At 29.1% G+C, this 19,803-nt stretch overlaps 2 protein-coding genes across 3 annotated transcripts; one reads left to right on the top strand and one right to left on the bottom strand.

The window, feature by feature from the left end:
- Positions 1–1,539: 1,539 nt before the first annotated feature.
- LOC108336214 (proteinaceous RNase P 1, chloroplastic/mitochondrial) lies at positions 1,540–7,237 on the bottom strand. Of its 2 annotated transcripts, none has more exons than XM_017572568.2 (7): positions 7,067–7,237; positions 5,533–6,648; positions 5,246–5,335; positions 4,985–5,166; positions 4,598–4,718; positions 2,319–2,387; positions 1,540–2,073 (listed from the first exon to the last, which is right to left on the bottom strand). In XM_017572568.2, exons 2-7 carry the CDS (start codon positions 6,601–6,603, stop codon positions 1,936–1,938), a joined length of 1,671 nt encoding a protein of 556 aa, XP_017428057.1. In that variant the 5' UTR covers positions 6,604–6,648; positions 7,067–7,237; the 3' UTR covers positions 1,540–1,935. The 2 variants fall into 2 exon arrangements, with proteins under 2 accessions (XP_017428057.1, XP_017428056.1); XM_017572567.2 differs by having other exon boundaries at positions 7,062–7,237.
- Positions 7,238–18,436: 11,199 nt separating this feature from the next.
- Positions 18,437–19,424, top strand: LOC108337332 (ethylene-responsive transcription factor RAP2-1). Its single transcript, XM_017573832.2, has one exon. The coding sequence runs from the start codon at positions 18,736–18,738 to the stop codon at positions 19,258–19,260; it is 525 nt and encodes a 174-aa protein (XP_017429321.1). The 5' UTR covers positions 18,437–18,735; the 3' UTR covers positions 19,261–19,424.
- Positions 19,425–19,803: the final 379 nt, after the last annotated feature.

The raw sequence follows: 19,803 nt of genomic DNA on the forward strand, positions 1-19,803 counted from the left end.
CTGGTGCTCCTGATTCAAGTTTCTTTACATCCCTGCTAAAGCTAATGCAAGTTTGAGAAAAGTGTTATTTTCCACAGCTAATGTATTTACTAGTACTCTAAGTTAAATGATCTAGGCTGGCTGAATATAGCTTTGTTAATATGCAGGATCCTAACAAACGAGACATAAATCAACTAAATTTTCATACTGAAGATGGATAATAGAAGGAAAACAATTAACTGAAGTTTTTCTGTGAAGTACAGTATATATATATATTACAATTTTCATTTCTTACCATTTACAATTTCATACAAATAGACTACTTACCTACCTTACCTATTTATACCAAAAGGTAAATTTGAAACGACTTTGAATTTTACAATAATGAATCATACAACTTTGAATTTTACAATAATGAATCATACAACTTTGCGTCATGCTACAAATTATATTCAACATTTCTTTTTTATTCTTTTTATGAATTCTAGTGAAACATATAAACATAAAATGTAATTTGATAAGAACTTGAAGAAACCCTTTAAAACATACCCAATGTAATTATTCCAATAATTTATTTGTTACTCACTCGTTCAATACTAAAACCTTATTAAGTTATTCAATTGTTTTATTTTCATTTTTCTAAAATAAATATTCACTATGTTACTTTAGTTATAGGGATAAATTGCACTTATTGTTTTTTTTTAAGTTATGTTAAATGACATAAGTATCTTTTCTAATTTTAAAATAGATATTCCTTATGTTTTTAATAAGATGATATCCACACTCCTTCCTTCTAACTTTTGAATATACATCCATCAATTTTATATTTTAAACAAATGAAAGACATTTAGTATTTTTAGTAAAAATGCATTTATTAGCATTATTTATTTAAAATTATTATATCAACTTAAATTTAAATAAAAAATTAAAATACAAAACTAAAGATTTTTTATAAATAAAATTATAACATTTTATATTTAATAAATAAAATAAGAGATGTAACTGTCACTCATTAAAATCATAAGAAAACAAATATCATTTTATTTGAAAGATAAACAAAGTAAACATCTATGAAAAAATTATAAAAAATATAATATCATTTATTAAGAATAAGAAAAGCTAATCTCTATTCTAAAAGTATAAGGAATCTGAGTATAATTTTCTTTCTCATTTATTATAGTTTTCACTATTTATTTCTAATTTACAGTTTTTACACAAAACACTGTAATGATTTATACAATCATTAATAATTTAATAGTTTCTACAACTACAGTAATAAACTACTTCACAAGCCAAAGGTTTGAATATCAAATGTAAAATATATTTCATGAAAGTTCGAAGGGAATACAGTCCCAAAATTGTCTGAAACAATATTTTCTCAATGCCTCGTCATGCATGATGCCCATCAAAAGCAAAGATTAATATAAATGTCGTCATACATTCTTTTGTTGAACTCAACGACCGAAAATAGTGATTACTAATACCAAATATACCAGTATGTTTTTTCAGGCAAAAAAAAATGCTACCTCAGCAGAAGTTATCCTATGTTGTTAGGAGGTATACAGAGGCAAACTGAATTGTAGGTATTAGACTGAATCAGTTCCTAAAGTAACTCAATGCTACTTGACCTAAGGATCTTGAGCAAAATACATGGGACAAATCAGCTTCACCCACCAGAATTATGAATACAGGCAGAGCTATTAAGGAAAATTTAAAAATATTTTAAGAGGATGGAGAAGCTTTCTTCCTTTTTGGGCAGCCTGAAGCTAAGGGAAAAACAATTGAGCCAAAAATATATATAAATTACAGAATAAAGAAGGGAAACTGGTAGCAGCTCTATATCTTATGCCTTAAGTTCACCACAGCTGCTTGGAACTGCAACTCAAGATGACAAAAAACTGGAATGAATACTGAAAACAAACCAAGAAGATGAAGATATGCCTCCCTCATGTGCAATCACTCAGACTTGGAGGAGGATGTCCATACACTATGCAATGAATTGTTTTTGGATCTTGCGGCACACAACCATTTCCTTGGGATCTCAGGATCATCACTAGTTATAGTTGGCACGTGCCAGCTACCATTGGCCGATTCCTGCAGTTACATTACTTTTAGCATGAATAAGAAAACTGGAAAGCTCAGTTTTCTTTGTCAATCATTTTTCCCCTTTCAATAAAAGGGCTACAAAAATACATACAAGTGGAAGTATACAACCCTCGGCCCCTCAGAATTGAACAAAATCAGCCCGATTCATTCAATACACAGGTATGAATTATATCTTGATGCAGAGCAAGAAAAATTATATAGCCAGTGAAAAAGCAGTGGGAATGTCATCTCACCTGAATAACTATAGAATAACATGGAGGCATGATTAGGGAGCCTCCAGAAGTTGAGGTTGATGCTCGAACCTGTAAACCAAAAAACACATCATCAATCCTTTCACTATTTGAGTAAAAAACTTGACTAAAAGTCATGATCAACAGACAAATGCACAGTAGTAATTCAGCACCAAGAAAGGATAAAACTCTTGAGGAACTGATTCTAATATAGAAACATAAACTCTAGCAAACTTAAGAGAACGAAAATCATATCCCATTGGGCGAGGTCAACTACATGGATCTCACGATGCTACTAAGGCCAAATTCTCAACAATATTATTTATCAGGAGACCCCTCTTCAAATTTTCTCCAATGTCCTTCACCATCAACCTCTCCCCCCTTTTGCAAGGCTAAATACCATGCAATCTACTATCCAACTGATGCTTCCTACTACTTTATTTACACATGTCCAAACCATTGTAACCAATTTTCATGAAAAATACTAGGAATACTCATTCTTACACACTCTTTCAAACACTCTCTTTATTAGTATAATTTATTGGGAAATCACAAAATTTTACAGGATTCTCGTCCTCTAGCTTCTAATAAATTTCAACCACTAGAAGAGAGTTCGTTAGAAAGAATATATTAGAGTGTGTTCTTAGCACTTCTCTTTTCCTTAATTGGTATCACCAAACACAAAAATACGTGTTATATTTCTTAATATAATATACTGGTCATAATAAAAAATGCAGTAAAAATTGTAGTAAAAAATGTCAGTCTAATAATCACCCCGTGCACTTAGGGAACCCCCTCAAAAGTTAGCTACTAAGGGAGGATGATCAAACACTTAAATATTCTACTAAGCATCTTATAATACTCTACCTGACTAAAACACTCAATTAGTACCCAAGTCCCTATCACAGCACCATCCCTAAGAATAGCGGTTTTTACTCTATAGCACTTATTAGCAACACTTCACTTCACCTCCTCATTGTCAAAACCCATTATCAGTAGCCCCTTTTGAGGCATTGACAATTAGCTATTATATCAACTGTAAAAACTAAAACTTTGGGAATCCACCCTCGAAAACTAGTTACTAAGGGAGAAGAATCTCATACTATTCGATATGGAACTTAAGCTCCCATAATACCCAAGTTCTTATCACAATCTATAATATGAGCAATACCCTCGCAAAATCATATATGACTATTTCACAAAATTTAAAACTTTTTTAATCCATCATCAAGCACTACACCAATATATCATAGAAAATCACGTCTTGTCTTATCCTTTCTGGTATATTTGCTGCAATTTCTTTTTGTTGTCTCTTTAAAATCCAACATTCACTACCATGGTATAGCAGGTACGAAAATATTGCATCCCACTTATAGGCTTTATTTTAACTATATTCTAGCTAGTATGAGATCTCCAATATCTTCTCACTCTGAGGATTGGACATCTCTAGTGTGTAGAACTAGAAATTTGTGAGTGGCATGGTACACCCAACAAAAATCATTAAGATAGATTATGATACCATATTATAAGATGAGGTTTACATACACATCTATTTTATCCATACCGCTACTCGATGAAGGATACCCAACATCTAGAAATGTTGTTTGGTTTGGTAGGTATTTTTGTCACAAGTAATCCTTAATGTTTTTCTTCATTTTAACCGTCTAGTTTACATCTTTTGTGTGATATTTCATTGATTTGACCACTATTTTGTAATATTGATTCCAAAAATTTAAACTTCAAAACCTACAGTATGGTATCTTTTTCCCAATTTTACTTCCATGTTCCAAATCATTTTCTTCTCATTTCTTGATCAAATTACTATACATATACTTTGTTTTACTCCTACTCACAAGAAAACCCACTGGTTCCAAACTTTGAATCCAAAACTCAAGTTTAGAGCAAACTTCTTTCCTCCGTTTCTCAATCAAAACTATATCGTCCATAAAAAATGCAGTTTTTTGAATTAGAAGCACAACGAACTATCCTATATATGCAAGTTCTTTCCAAGATCTAGTAGCAGGATTCATCAGTTTGTTCTAGACAAAGCCTCCTAGTACCATATTAGATTGTCATGTATTACAGCAAGCAATGGACCATTCAATAAATTCTTTTTTTCCCAAGTGGGTGCTTTTATGATGTTTGCTGCTGGCCTTGCGTAGTCAATAGTCATGGATACAAAAGTCAAGCAGAACTCAGAATAGTGTTATAAAGAATGCGTCTGGAATGTGGCAGGGCTATACTATATAATGGTATAAGGAACTTTGGATAGTTAGAAATACCTGATGCTTTTCCTTCCATCTCGGGAAAAAACTAGAACCAAGTAGCTGGAACAAGTGGTCCCTCATCTCATCATCTGTTAACAGTAAGCATTTACAACTAACAGCAGCATATAACCAGTACCTGTGTTAAGTAAAATAACACCATTGTATCACAACTGCATTGTAAGACCATAGAGACATATGTACACTTTTGAACTTCTATTCATGGCAATGTTGTAAATGCGTGATACAACAAATTAACAACATGCAACCCTAATCCAACTAGATGGAATCAGCTACATGGGTCAATCAACACCATCAGATTCTTTGGAAATGTAAAATAGGAAAAAAAAGAAAGTAAATTAGGCAACCTCATCTAACTTTAATATTGTGGAAGCACTACATTACCAGTCATCATTTGAACCTTGAGGTGTAGCATAAAGAGCACCATTTTTTTTCCAATTTTCTATAAGTCTCCTGTTTTTTGGATTTTGAGCAGGACCACCATATACTCGGCTTGCATGCAAAATTACAAGGGGGAATCTCTTGGAAGGGCTTATTTGACGTAATTGTTCAACAACAGTATTAAGCTACAACCAAGGGCAAATAACCATTATTAAGTAGTTACTTTTGCAATGGGCTAAATAAATTCTATAATGTCAAGCTCACCCTCGAAAAACTGAAATTATGCCCATTGGAAAGGCCTACATTTGCACCATCTACAACAGCATCAAATGGGCCATGCCGCTCAAGCCACTTCTGCAGAAGTCGAACTTCTATATCAATCAGTATTTTATTGCTAATTTTTTATATTGAAGACCGAATTGAAAATAAAGACACTACAACATACAATATTTGTCAAAGGTAGCCTACAGGAAAAAAAGGATGGCCCTTCGCCAAATTCAGCTTTTAAGTACCCAAACAATTTTTAAACAAAACAGTAAATCTTGTTCTACCTGAAAATGAACAAAGCTTTCCTTGGCTTCTTTTTGGCAAGCTAATTTAGATAATGAGGCAGCAAAGGTTTCGGTCTCTTTTGGATCAATATCAATGCTCACAAGCTTCTCACCACACGAGAGACACACACCATCCTCGTTCACCTGAGTCTCCACCATTTTCCATCGCCCACTCCCAAGCCACCCTTGACCATGCCATCCTCCACCTCCCTGAATAATCCCTTCCCTCACTTTATTCACATCCCACTTCTCCTTTCCAATTTTTGCAGCATATTCTGAGTTGAACCAGTCTTGAACTATCCGTGAAGTTGTTTCAGACACCTGTCTCACAGTAGCGCGCAAACGGTGCAAAATCTCATATACCCTGTCTTCCTTCTTTGTTTTGACACTGACTTCCAAAAGAGCAGAAAGCTCAGGCTCTTCAGCCACAATACCAGACTCAATCATGTCAGCATCAACTAGATAAGCTTTCTCAGCATCACCCCTCTTGCAAAATCCAAACAAAGCTGGTTCATACGATCTTAGCTTGGGAACAATAGCAACATTCTTCATCTGCTTTAGCAATTCAAAAGCCATATCAGGATCTTCCTTGGCAGCAGCAAGCCTGGCAGCATTGGTAAAGGTGGCTTCATTGGGCTGAACTCGGTCATTCAACATCTGCTGAAATATCTCAAACCCCCTTTTGAGACCCATTTGGGCAACATCAGCATTTTCAATAGAACATAAGTATAACAATTTGTTATAGTGATCAAGGTTGAGTACAACCCCCAATTTTCTGGCCTCATCATAGTGGCAAAGGGCTTGAACAACATCTCCCTCCCTTGAGCACTGGTTTAGCTTACGCAATAAGACCCCTTCAGGAGATTCATAGAAAGCTTTTCTTCTCGCTTTGGTTGAAAGCTTAACTGTGGTTGTTCCTCCCTCTTGTGATTGATCCCTTCGAGCTAATGTAGTGAGGGAGGAGAAGTTAGTACTAGCAGTTAGGGTACGTTTGAAGTAGTGGCAACACAGAAGTGGGCGCCAGTAATGGGATTGTGTGAAGATACTGAGAGGGTGAGCGAATCTCGCCATCGCTGTTTGTTGAACCAACAACGGAAAGGTGAAACAACAATCAACCTGGAAGTCATAAAATCCAAGTTGAATACCAGTTCGTTCAGAGAAAATTAACACAGACCTTCAATTGGCCTTAGTAGCTATTGGTCTCTAGATAGAAATCATTCTGTTTTTCTATTTTTTTTCTTGCTGTGGTCTTGAAGGCACATTTTCTTCTTCCTAAACTCAACCTCGCATCGTAAAATTGCAGCTTAAACAATGATAAGTTCTATGTCCCAGTTGCAAAAGTGAATAACTAAGCTGGTAAAGAGTTCAAAACTCTTACACAGTCCATGGGAAATTTGATACAATTACAAAGAATGTATTCCACATTTTGAAATAGCAATGATACTACAATTTCAGTAGGAATAATTGGTAAAGAAAAGGAGTGAATAAAAAACAGTGATTAGAAAAGGATGAAATTCAAAAGGTGTTACCTTACCGGAGGGAGAAGCTTCTATTCATCGGCCGGGTGATTGTGTTCGCGCGGGGAACAGTGGAAAACTGGGAATTAAGGGTTTGGATTGTGTTGATGCTGTTGGGATGCTAAGAATGAAATGGATAATTTAGTGGGAAAATGAAAAATGTGATTGTAGAAACAATTCAGCGGCTGGAAAAATGAGAATGAAGAACCTTTTTTTCCTCTTTTTATTTTTAATTATTTTATCCTCATTTGTTTCTTTCATTTTTTATTTTTAAAGTTAAACTATTTTTAATTCTTAAATTTTAAGAGAGAACTGAAATTTGTTGAAACAATATAATTTGATTTTTAAATTTAATGAAAAGGTATAGTTCTTTTAATTAAAATTTTTTAGGAATTAAGCAGCGTTTTGAGTTATCCTCTGAATTATTAGTCTTAGTCAGTCTGAATTAATTATAGTGTTTTATACATTCTAAACTTAAGATGTGTTTAACACATAAAACTATTAAGTGCGTTAAAAAAGACTTTATTCATTTATATTTTAATTTTGAAAATTGAAAATTAAAATATATCAAATTTTTATTCAGAATAAATTTTAATTTCTTCTTTAAAAATTTTAAAATTAAATACATATTTAATTTAATTTTTTAAAATTTTATATATTAAATTTTATTTTTTTATATTTTGTTATGCTTCTGGATACACTTTCCATGATAAAATCAAACATAGAAAACGAGTGACAGATTTATAATTTTTCAATAAAGAAGAATATAAAACACTTATATTTACGATGGATATTAAAATAATATCTTTTTTAAATTGTATTTATTTACTCTAATTAACTTTTCATCTCCAATAATACTTTTAAGGGAGATAAATAGAATACAGAAATAGTTGACCAGGCATATCCCAGATCCTTTATTTCCTTCCAGATCTCTACATATTAGAAGAGAAAAAAATTCAATGAGAAATTATTTTATTCTTCTTTACTCTTCAATCATTTTCTATAAAATTTTGAAACAAATAATTAAAATTTTAAATAGTTTTACTATTAGTTTATCGTTTGTTTGTTTTTTTTTTACTTAGAAGTAATATTATTTTATAAACCTGATTATTTATTGAAATGTTTCACGTTGATAAAAACATATATGTAATATATTGTATATATGTAAAATTTCCCAAAGATGTGTCAGTTAATTAATGCATAAGGGCTGGTGATTATGCGTTTTCTTGGAATTTAGTTATACGAACTAGTTAGTATTGTTTAATTATATCAATCTTATTTTGAACTATTTTCATTTGACAATAAGGTATAATTATTTAATACTTAGATAAAATGAAAGGTTTTTTAAAATACATCATTATTATCTTCTTATGGTTTATTATATAATCTATTTTTTTTTGTTGGTTTTAATTATATACCCATACGTATAATATATATATATATAATGTTTATTTTATTTTTATTATATTATGTTATGATCATATTTTTGTATTATATTATATTGACAATGAACGAGTGTTTACTTTGTTTGTTAAACTTTCCAAAATTTAATTTATTTATATTCATCATATTGTTTTAATACTTTATTTGTTTCTTTACAAATTCGACCTATAACTTGTTTTTTTCTATTAAAAATTATTTAGACTCGTTGACAAAAACAACATTATAAAATTTGTGAGAGAAAAAAATGTAATTAAGGAAATATGTAACATTTCAATTTTTATAACGTTAAACTAGGATATATTATATTTTTAATAGAACACAACCGTTGATTTAAAAAAACATATAAAGTATCATTTTAATTATCCAAAATAACATATAATAGCAAAATATATATATATATATATATATATATATATATATATATATATATATATAGAAAACAACTATTAAGTTTATACATTATTAAGATAATCATTACAAAAGAGAAAATAAATAAATATATATATATATATATATTTTAACACATTAATATAATTCATAATGTAAATCAAACAATTTAATAAACCTTAAACTTTAACCATTTGGATGCATGGATTGATGTTAGAGTCATGAGAGACATGCCCTATGTGTGGTGAAACAACTTGCCAAACCACACTAACATTTCATGGAACTTCCACACACCAAGGTTAATTTGACAAACATCTATGGTCCAAACTAGTGACCATAGATTATAACCTCTTGCCACTCTCTACAATATAACCACCCATATTTACTTGAGATTTTTGGACTTATTAAGAGTGTCAAAACCAGTGTTTTATTATCCATTGGAGATAAATATATATACATAGCAATATGATCTAAATCAGTATATGTATTTATGCACAATATAGTTACAGGAAATTGAATAATCTAATTACAAAATTTGATTAGCTTGATTACAAAAAAATTTCATAATAATAATTTTGATTTTATCATTATATTAATAAATTATCGTATTCTTCCTTGAATTTGGTGAACAATAATTTTCATTTGGGTTAAATATGTTTTTAATTTTTTAACTTGTGAGAATTTGAATTAGTCAATTTTCAAAACTTTAGACCAATTTAGTTCTCCATCTTTAGAACTACATGAATTTACTAAATTTTATTAAGTTTATTTAATGTTTTAAATGTGTTTCTCAGTTAACAATGAAACATAAATGTATAGTAAATAACTCAAATATTACTATGAAAGCGAAACGTGAGATAAATATAACCAAATTTAGTTAAAAGAACTAAATTCACACTTTATAATGTTGAGAAACAAAATTAAGTTAAAATTTTAAAGAATAACTATTTTAATTTTTACTAAAAATTAAGAGAATTAAAACATATTTAACCCTTGTATCTTAATATCTTTTAAACTTATACAATTAAACTTATAGTGATTTTAGTTATTTATTATATTCTTTGTAATATTATATAATATTAAAAAATCTCACACCACTAAAAAAAATGTCTAAATATTCCTATATAGATGAGTGACTTTTGTAAAATCAAAATATGTATTACTATCAATTTTGAAAAAACTAACGAGTTATTAAAATAATCTGACACTTAACTAAATGAAGTATATATAAGATAATAAAAAAGTAGATAGATTAATATTGTATGTTTATAATATTCTCCGAAAGTTTCTTGTAAGGTTTCTTTCTCTCGTGTATAAAGTTGAATAACTTCATTATTTGGCAATTGATGAATGAATGATGAAAGAGATTGAAGGGTTTTGTTTTATTGAATATGTCTTAATCTTTGTTAAAGAGTGGTATTCCAGAAACAGTATCATTGTTATTATAGTTAGAATAATAATTATAGAGTTATAGGTAGATTGTATTTTCAAACGCATGATGATGTTATGTCAAGATTATTTTCCAATTCCGATTAGCTTTAGTGCTGCAATGGACTGCCGACTCAAACTCCTCCGTGTCTCTTCAAAACTCCGGTGGACCCCACCCACTCCACCACCTCATTTTTCTTTTCTCACTTTCAATAAGGATAATGATATTTTCAAAATATTATATTACAACACTTTAATACCATTTACGAGTCATGATTGGTTTATGTTGATATTTATGATTATTATTATTAATTGTAAAGTAATTTTACACCAATAAATAATATTAAAATAAATATTATTATTTTTTTAATAAATGATATTTATACACTTTAATTATGAGTTAGACTCATTTCAACTTTTATTTAATGTATTATATAGTTTGTTTTAGATATTTAGTAATATATAATCTCTTATAAACCTAATGTTGAAACAAATAATTTACACCCACGAGACTCTCCACTTTCGATATATAAGATATTTAAGCCATTTTCATCCTTAATGTTTCATTGTTGTAATCAAGATTAAGTGGATAAACAAGTTTCCAACTGAAGTAAGTAACTATTTTGACAAAGACACATCTTTTTATCTTTTCTATTTCAATTTTGCTTCTTTAAAATATTGTCTTTGTTTTAGTTACAAATCATTCATGTCAATTATATTTCAATTCTTTGATTCAATATTCATGTCAATTATATTTCAATTCTTTAATTCAATATTCGTTGCAATAGTTAGATAATGAAATCATTATAATCAAACTTATTATACTACACACGATTAATTGTTTGAACTTAATTTGTAGTATTCAATAATAACAATAATAAGACAATCCATTATTTTATTAGCTAGCTAACCTATGTTTTCAATTGTATAGAAATTTTGTGAAGCTAAAAATTAATTTGAATCGTTTTGTTGAAACGTATATATATAGTTAGAGTGGATTTATATACATAGGATTTGCTAACGCGTGTACGTTTATTTTTCAGTTGGTACATTTTAGCAATGTATACCGAGTTTTAATAGACAAAAATACCCTTATATATCATGAATTTTAAGTTTTAAGGTTAAGGGTATTTTAATAATTTTCATTCTCAAAACTAAAAAAAAAAAGAAACCCCCCAAACCCTTACCTCTCTCATTCCTCTCAACCCTTTCTCTTTTATTTCTCTCACTCCAACCTTTTTTTCTGTCATCCCTGCTGCCCCAACCTTTTTTTCTGTCATCCCTACTGTAAGCCCAACCTTTTTTTCTGTCATCCCTACTGTAGCCCTAATTGTAAAAAAATCAGAAACACTTGCCGTTAAACAATCTTACAAAAAATGATTTTTTAATGTGTTTTCATTTTATAATTTTTGTCTTATCTAATTTTATCCAATTTTCACAAGCATAAAGGAATTGGTAATTGACCCAGAAAAAAATTAGAAATACTCTGTTAAACAATTTCTTTCAAAAAAATGATTTTATAATGAGTTTTCATTTTATAATTTTTGTCTTATCTAATTTTATCTAATTTTCTCAAGCATAATGACATCAAAGGAATTGGTAATTGGACTGGAAAAAGATCACAAACACTCGTTGTTAAACAATTTCTTACAAAAAAATGATTTTATAATGAATTTTCATTTTATAATTTTTGTCGTATATAATTTTATCTAATTTTCACAAGCATAATGACATCCAAAGGAATTGGTAATTGGCCTGGAGGATTTTTTTAGATATGATGATTCAACATTTGGTAATTGGCCTGGAGGGTTTTTTTAGATATGATGATTCAACATATGCAGATGATGTTAGAGAGGTTAATGAAGATGGTGAAATTGAAGAGATCTTGAATGAACCTTTGCCTGAAGGTGAATATGTCAATGACTCAACTCTTTACGAAGGCAAATTGTTTAACGGCAAGTGTTTATGATTTTTTCAATTTGGGTTACAGATGACAGAGAAAAGGTTGGAGTGAGAGAGATGAAAGAGAAAGGAGTGAGAGAGATGAAAGCGAAAGGGTTGAGAGGAATGAGAGAGGTGAGTAAGGGTTTGGGAGGTTTTTTTTTTTTTTGAGAAAGAAAATTATTAAAATACCCTTAACCTTAACACTTAGAATCCATGATATATAAGAGTATTTTTGTTTACTAAAACCCGGTACACATTGCTAAAATGTATCCACTGAAAAACAGGCGTACGCGCGTTAGCAAACCCATATATATATATATGGGAAAATAAATAATTTAAAAGTGTATTTAAAATTTTTTAAAAATGTATTTATACTAAAAACAAAGAAGAATTTACTAAATTTATAATTAAGTGTATTTAAAAAATTTCAAAGTGTAGATACCCATAATACTTTAAAAAGGAAGAAAAATAAATTTGCAAAGGGTTTGTTTTAAAATGAATATTATTATTTAGTTAAAGACAAAAAAGTTTGCAAAGGCATTCACTTATTGTTTGATGATTGAAAAGAAGAGAAAATGGTGCGACTTGCGGAATCCTTATCATCATCAAGTCATGCTGATGAAGACCCAATATCCGACACTTTGCAATTCGACTCATGATCCTCTTTTCGTCTTATTATTCACCTTATCTCATTAATTAATCTCCATTATTATTATTATTATTATTATTATTATTATTATTATTATTACCGTTTTATTATTATTAATCTTAATATTATTATTATTATTATTATAAATTTTAATTGATATGCATGGAGGCATAATCGTTTCATGAGGTATTGGTGATTTTGGTGAGTGGTTGCCCCCATCACCTCTCATTTTTTGTAGTATATGATTTATTTTATATGATAATATTGTGATTAATTATTAGTTATTATCATGAGATCTAATTCGTTCAATAGTTTAATTTTGAAAATATTTTTATTTCTTATGCATTTAATATTTCATTTCAAATAATTAAGATAAACAGAGTTTTGGCCTTATTTATATTCGATAACCTAGCTCCAACGGGCCATGGTGTACCTTTTCTTTTTCTTTGTCTTCTAATGCAAATTTCTTTATTTATAAGGTATCGATATTTTTTATGTTTAGATATATATATTTTATTGCTAAACTTGCAAATCTATGTGTTGGTATCCAACAATCAAAACAATTCTTCTAAATTAAGCAAACCCTACATGTAATGTCACCATATGTTATAAGAAAACTTATAAACTCAAAAATATCAGTTTATATTACACGAACTTTACTTTTTGATCCTTATATTTAAAATACTTTATTTTGTGTGGTTCATGCTTATACAAATTTAATTTTTTTAGTTCTTTAATATCTGCCACCTAAATTATATTAATTAAAAATAATAAAAAAGTAGTATTTATAAAGAATAAAGTGGATGATATTTAAAAAAAATTAAGTTTTGTTCAACTGTAAGATAAAACGAAAAATTTAACCAACATTAAACAATAACTTTTTAATAGTATCTTATATATTTAGTCATCTAATTAACAAAATTACTTTATCTCGCCTTTAAACGTGTTTGTAGTTTTATTTAATTTTGTCGCAAAAAAGAAAATCTATTATTAATGAAAGTTTTAGTTGATTTGCATGACATTCTAAGTTTTATTTTATTATTGTCATTATATAATAAACCTTATATGTGATTGATTATAATAATTAAAAAGATAAAAAAATGTTAATATAATTGAAAATGGGAATATTTGTGTATTGTATTTTTAATAAATAGATAAAAAAAATAAAAGTTTTAATTAAAATTTCAATATAATATATATAACATTTAAAATAGAGTTTATTTAAAATTTAAATATATATATATATATGTGATATAATATTATTATATTATATGTTATAGTTATTTGTGAAAAAATAATATTTTTTTAATAGAGATTAAAATATTGATATATACGTCCAAATCAACCATATCTAGATAAACGCAGTCCTTATGATATGATTACAAAATAAGGAAGTTTGATAATACATGTCCATAAATTAGAATAGTATTTCTTATATGTTTGAATAAATTTTGGTCACTTGTGTCTAGATATAGTTAGTCCTTACAATATTCTATCATAAAGATTTAGTCGAATACATGTCGATTAAAGATAACCGACAACTGAAAAGTGTTAACTAAGTTGATTAATTTAAGATTGTGGCTAATTAACAAAAAATTAATTAAAATAATTAGTCATCTGAATCAGATCCATTGAAGTAAAAAGTTTATAATAACACATTTTACAAAATATATTAATTATGTTTCATAATTACAACATTAATTATCTTTTGACCAATTTAATGACTTGTGTGTGAATTTGACAATTTGTTCAACGTGGAGATGACAAATATATTGAGTTTTAAATTAGAAATACTTAAACTTCACCTAGTATATTTAACTCTAAAAATATAACTTTTTTTTTAAATTTTCATCTTACTATTTCATCCACTTATAATGTGATCCAGAATAATCAAATCATTCTCTAAACTTAAAAAATAATTATAAAGTATGGATTTTAAAAAATAAAATAAAAATGTTTTAACTAGTACTATTGATAAAAAAATTATAATAGATAATTTTTGCTAGGATATTTAAATTTTTTTCTTATTAGAGTAGTTAAAAATTATTAAGAAATCTTACATCATGTTCTTTAATTAATATAATGCTAGCTTTATGTATTTACATGTCTTCAACTTCATCATAAATGTCTATATATTATAATTGATCATGCAAAAAAGTAATGCTGAATATTCGTGTTGATATTGTCACGAAATCTTCAACTTCTAAATTGAGGAATATGTCGCTTAATATCGACTAAAGAAAATAATGTTTTTTTTTCTAATTTTTGAAAAAAAATATACATAACACTGAATTACTCTTGTCTTAGAATTATCATTATACTTCTCTTTCTTAAAAAAAACAAAAAAACAAAAAACAAACTTAGTTTTACAATTATCACAGAATGTTTTAAAAAGTGCAAAGAAAAATGTTTAAAAGCTGATAAGCATTTTTAATGTTATAGAACGTCAACTAATTTTTAAATACTATATATTTTAATACATTATGGACATTTAGAATGCATATGCATAGCTTATTAGTATTTTTTTTAATGCAAAATAAAAATCTAAAACTACCAACTTTAATATTTTTGTGATATTTTTAAAAATAAAATTGAAGAGCAATCCGCTCCAATCTCTTCTATTTACACTATAACTTATCGTATCCTAATTAGTAAAAAAAAACACTATTATAATATATTTGCAAATTGGAATGACATAATATATACTATAATGTTAAGTGAATCATTCTATTAATATTGGAAAAAATAAAAATAAAATGTCCTACAAGAAGTAGAAGCTATATATTGGATACTGGCTCTTTGATATCGTGATCATATCTCCCAAACTCTAGAATACTTCTATTTTCTTCATTTGAAAATAACAGCAATTTTAGTTATTATATAATTTTTATTAAATTAACTTATATTTCTCATTTTTTAATAAATTATTATTTTTTATTTTAAAATTAATTAATCCTTGTTATTATCTAAAGCAAAATATTTATTTAAAAAATCTGATTAATAAATTTATTTCAAATTGTTTGTAATATGAATGAATATTAAACTCAGTAAAAAGAATATAGCATCAAAATAATTATTTATTAAAACATATTTTTATTGATTAAAATTTACAGACGTTACAAAATTTTATAATCCTAACATTTTATTCAATGTGTTACCAAAATAATAAAAAAATTGTATTGTATATTTGTCCGGTTAAACTTGAATTATCAATCATCAACCAAATAACTTAACTTATTACTCATTAATTTCTCGATTGATTTTTCTAAATTAATCACTCTAAGCTGATTATATTTGGTTATTTATTCTTTAACCGACTTTTTAGACATATTGTCAAATAACATGATTGATAAGTTACAAAATAAATAATTATATATTATTATGAATAATAATCATAATATCAAATGGATAAAATTAATTATTATATATATATTAAAAATTTGATATTTACGTATCAACACTCTTCCATTTAACTCTCCAAAGTTTTATTTATTACATATTCAAAAGCGTTGAGTAATGAATATAAAAAATAGTTCGATAAGATATTGTCCGTTTTGGGCCAAGCCCTCACGGATTTGCTTTTGGTACCACTCAAAAAGGCTTATTCTCATTGGAGATATCTCTCAAAGGACTGGCCTCCTGATCATGGGGGGGGGGTACTCGTCTGAGCCGGTCACCAGACCCGAACCATGGGCTCTGATACCACTATTGGGGGGAGGTTCGACACACACATAGAACTCCACACATGATAAGATATTGTCCGCTTTGGGCCAAGCCCTCACGAGTTTGCTTTTGGTACCACTCCAAAAGGCCTCTTATCATTGGAGATATCTATGTGTATATAAACCCTTGACCAATCCTTATTTCACTCAATGTGGGACTTTGTTTGCACTCCAACACATTTATGTGAAAAAAAGTTATTTATACCAAAATAAAAATACATTCAATACTAAGTTAAAACATTTGAGATGAGTGATAATTTCCAACATTATAAACATGAAAAGAATTTATTGTATAAAGTTAACAGAAACGCGGCTTATTGTTGTGGCTTGTGCGGGAAACAAAGCACTATAAATTCACACGTTGAAGGTGTATTGTAGTACTATAGTGTAGCTACACGTGGAGTCTGTTATTTTTGCGTGGACGGAAAGTCATTTTCTATTCTCATCCATCCCTCCATTCACCACCGACTTCTCACAGCCATTCGATTTCCTCCACCTGTCCATTCTCTCCCCAACCATTACCAATCGCACAACACAACACACCCATTATCATAATTATCAAAATTCCACAACAAATTCACCCCATTAACTTTCTTGCCCTAAATCCCATATTTCACACCACACTTCCTTCTTTAATAAATCAACATGAATGGTTGGTTGGAGATTTCATTTTAATATATAAATGAAGTTATAATTTTTTCTATTTTAAATTAAATTTATAAAGATTGGTTAGTGTTTTGATTTAAATACTCTTAAGTAATGTACAATTATTGAGTGTCTTACAATAAAATCCTCAATCAAAGTTTAATGAGAACAATAACTCATTTTTAAAAATAATTTTTCATTTTTATTTTATTTTAATAAAGATAATATTATTAGAGTAATCACCAATATATTAACTTGCTTTAAAATCTTTTACTCCTATCATAGTTTTATTCTTTAAAACATGTATTGAAGAATTGAAGGGGAGAAATAATTTAGATTATACTCATGATTTGGCATATTGAATGTACTAAAATAATTATCATGATACAATATTAATGATTTGGGTTTTCTTCATTTAAATGATGTTAAATATTCTCGATATAAAAAAATACTAAATATTTTATATCAACATGAAATTATACCTATTAATGGTAAATAAATAAAATAAACGGCATCTTATTAAAAGGTTTTAGTGAGAAGGTTTGGCACACAATTAAGGAACGTGTGTTGGCTCTTAATTAGGTTTAATTTGAAAAGTGTATTTTGTTGATGTTTGGGTTTTGAGATTCAAAGACAGAGATGGTGGGTGAGAGGCTGTGTCGGCCACCTTGAGTATATCTTCAAGGGATCTGCCTCTCCGCGTGGCACCACTATTACACGACACATGGAAGACGCATTCTAATTTAGCCCTAATCTTAAATTCAAGATTAAATATTAACAACATTTTTCTTCTAGGATATTATATTAGAACAAAATTGTAGAATAAAATGTTATCGTTGGGTTATCTAATTATGTTCGTGATTTTTAAAGAAGATATAAAGTTTAAATTTTATAAATAAAAAACATCAAAAGGAATTTTCAATAGAAAAAAAAAAGTTAATATGGTTTTGAGATCTATAGTTTTTTTTTTATAATCAAAATAAACTCATTTAAGATTTCATTTTAATTAACACGTATCAGGTTAAAAATAACTTTTACAATAATTACTACAAAATAAAATAACGTAATTAACAAACACACATAGAAGATAATTGGCAAGACAAAAAGAAAATCTTGAATTTCCAATTAATATAAATAATCATAGTTTTGTTTTCCGAAAGAACAGGGTCAATGGTCATTTTCCATCTTCGTATAAATAGGACAGATACCACCCCCACCACCATAGTTCTATGGGCAAGTGTTTTCTGGGTCTGAACGGAATCTCACTTCCCAACTCTTGTATATTTTCACATGCTTCTGCATCATCTTTCTTTCTATATATATTATTCACACACTTGTAAATGATTGCCAAGAAGATAAGATAGGCACAAGCTAGCATATAGTTTTGCTTTTTTATTTAATTTAATCAGCAACCCCATAGCTAGGCTTATAGTTATAAACATATAGATACAGACATAGCTTGGTAGGTATGTTAGTCATGGAAGATAGGGATCACTGTTGTTCCAACGATTCAACCGTCACCAACAGAAGAAGAAGAAGAAGCGGAAGCCCGACAACAGCCTTGGAGAAATCGAAGAAGCAGCGCTGCGAGAAACCGATGAAACCGTACCGAGGAATAAGGATGAGGAAGTGGGGAAAGTGGGTGGCGGAGATCAGAGAGCCGAACAAGAGGTCAAGGATTTGGTTGGGTTCTTACACGACGCCCGTCGCCGCAGCACGCGCCTACGACACCGCCGTTTTCTACCTCCGAGGGCCCTCCGCGCGCCTCAATTTCCCCGAACTTTTGTTCCAGGACGAGGTCGACGGCGCCAACGATGACGATTCCGTGAACATGTCCGCTGATTCCATTCGCCGCAAAGCCACGCAAGTCGGCGCCAGAGTCGACGCGCTCCAAACCGCGCTTCACCATCACGCGCCCTCGCACAACCCCACTCTAATCTCTCTCAAACCCGACTTGAACGAGTTCCCAAAACTCGAAGACCTTCAAGATTGATATTGATTAATCCATGTCAATCAACAATATTTCAGTTCCCTAAGTCCTTTATATCAATATATATATATATATAGTTTTGTTATGTAAATATTATAGTTGGGTCTTCAAACTAATTAACCTCTTCTCCTTAATTTATATAAATATAGATAGATATTGCTTTTGAATTCGCATCTTCAATCACAAAATTACCATTATTATTTTTTAGGGTTTTCTTATACGAACACATTTTCTTTTCATATAGTAATTGGTTCCGTGGTTCAATAATATTCGTGTTGTTGTTGTTGATGAGAATATATCTTTTGTTCAAATGTTGGATTTGTGTTCTTGGTTTCGTGTGAAGATGATCATTCGGTGTATTAATTATTATATATGGTACGTTATCTTGATGATTCGGTGGATCAAATTAAATATGTGAAGGTGCAATTCGTGAGTGTGGGAAATTAAAGATGGACGGTGGAACATTAAAATAACCAGGCAAATACAAATGTTGTGTTTGCTGAAGTGGACAAAGTGATAAGGTTTAAGGTAGAGTAGAAGAAGCTC

Source organism: Vigna angularis, chromosome 7 (assembly GCF_016808095.1).
Source record: "Vigna angularis cultivar LongXiaoDou No.4 chromosome 7, ASM1680809v1, whole genome shotgun sequence".
Taxonomy (NCBI): domain Eukaryota; kingdom Viridiplantae; phylum Streptophyta; class Magnoliopsida; order Fabales; family Fabaceae; genus Vigna; species Vigna angularis.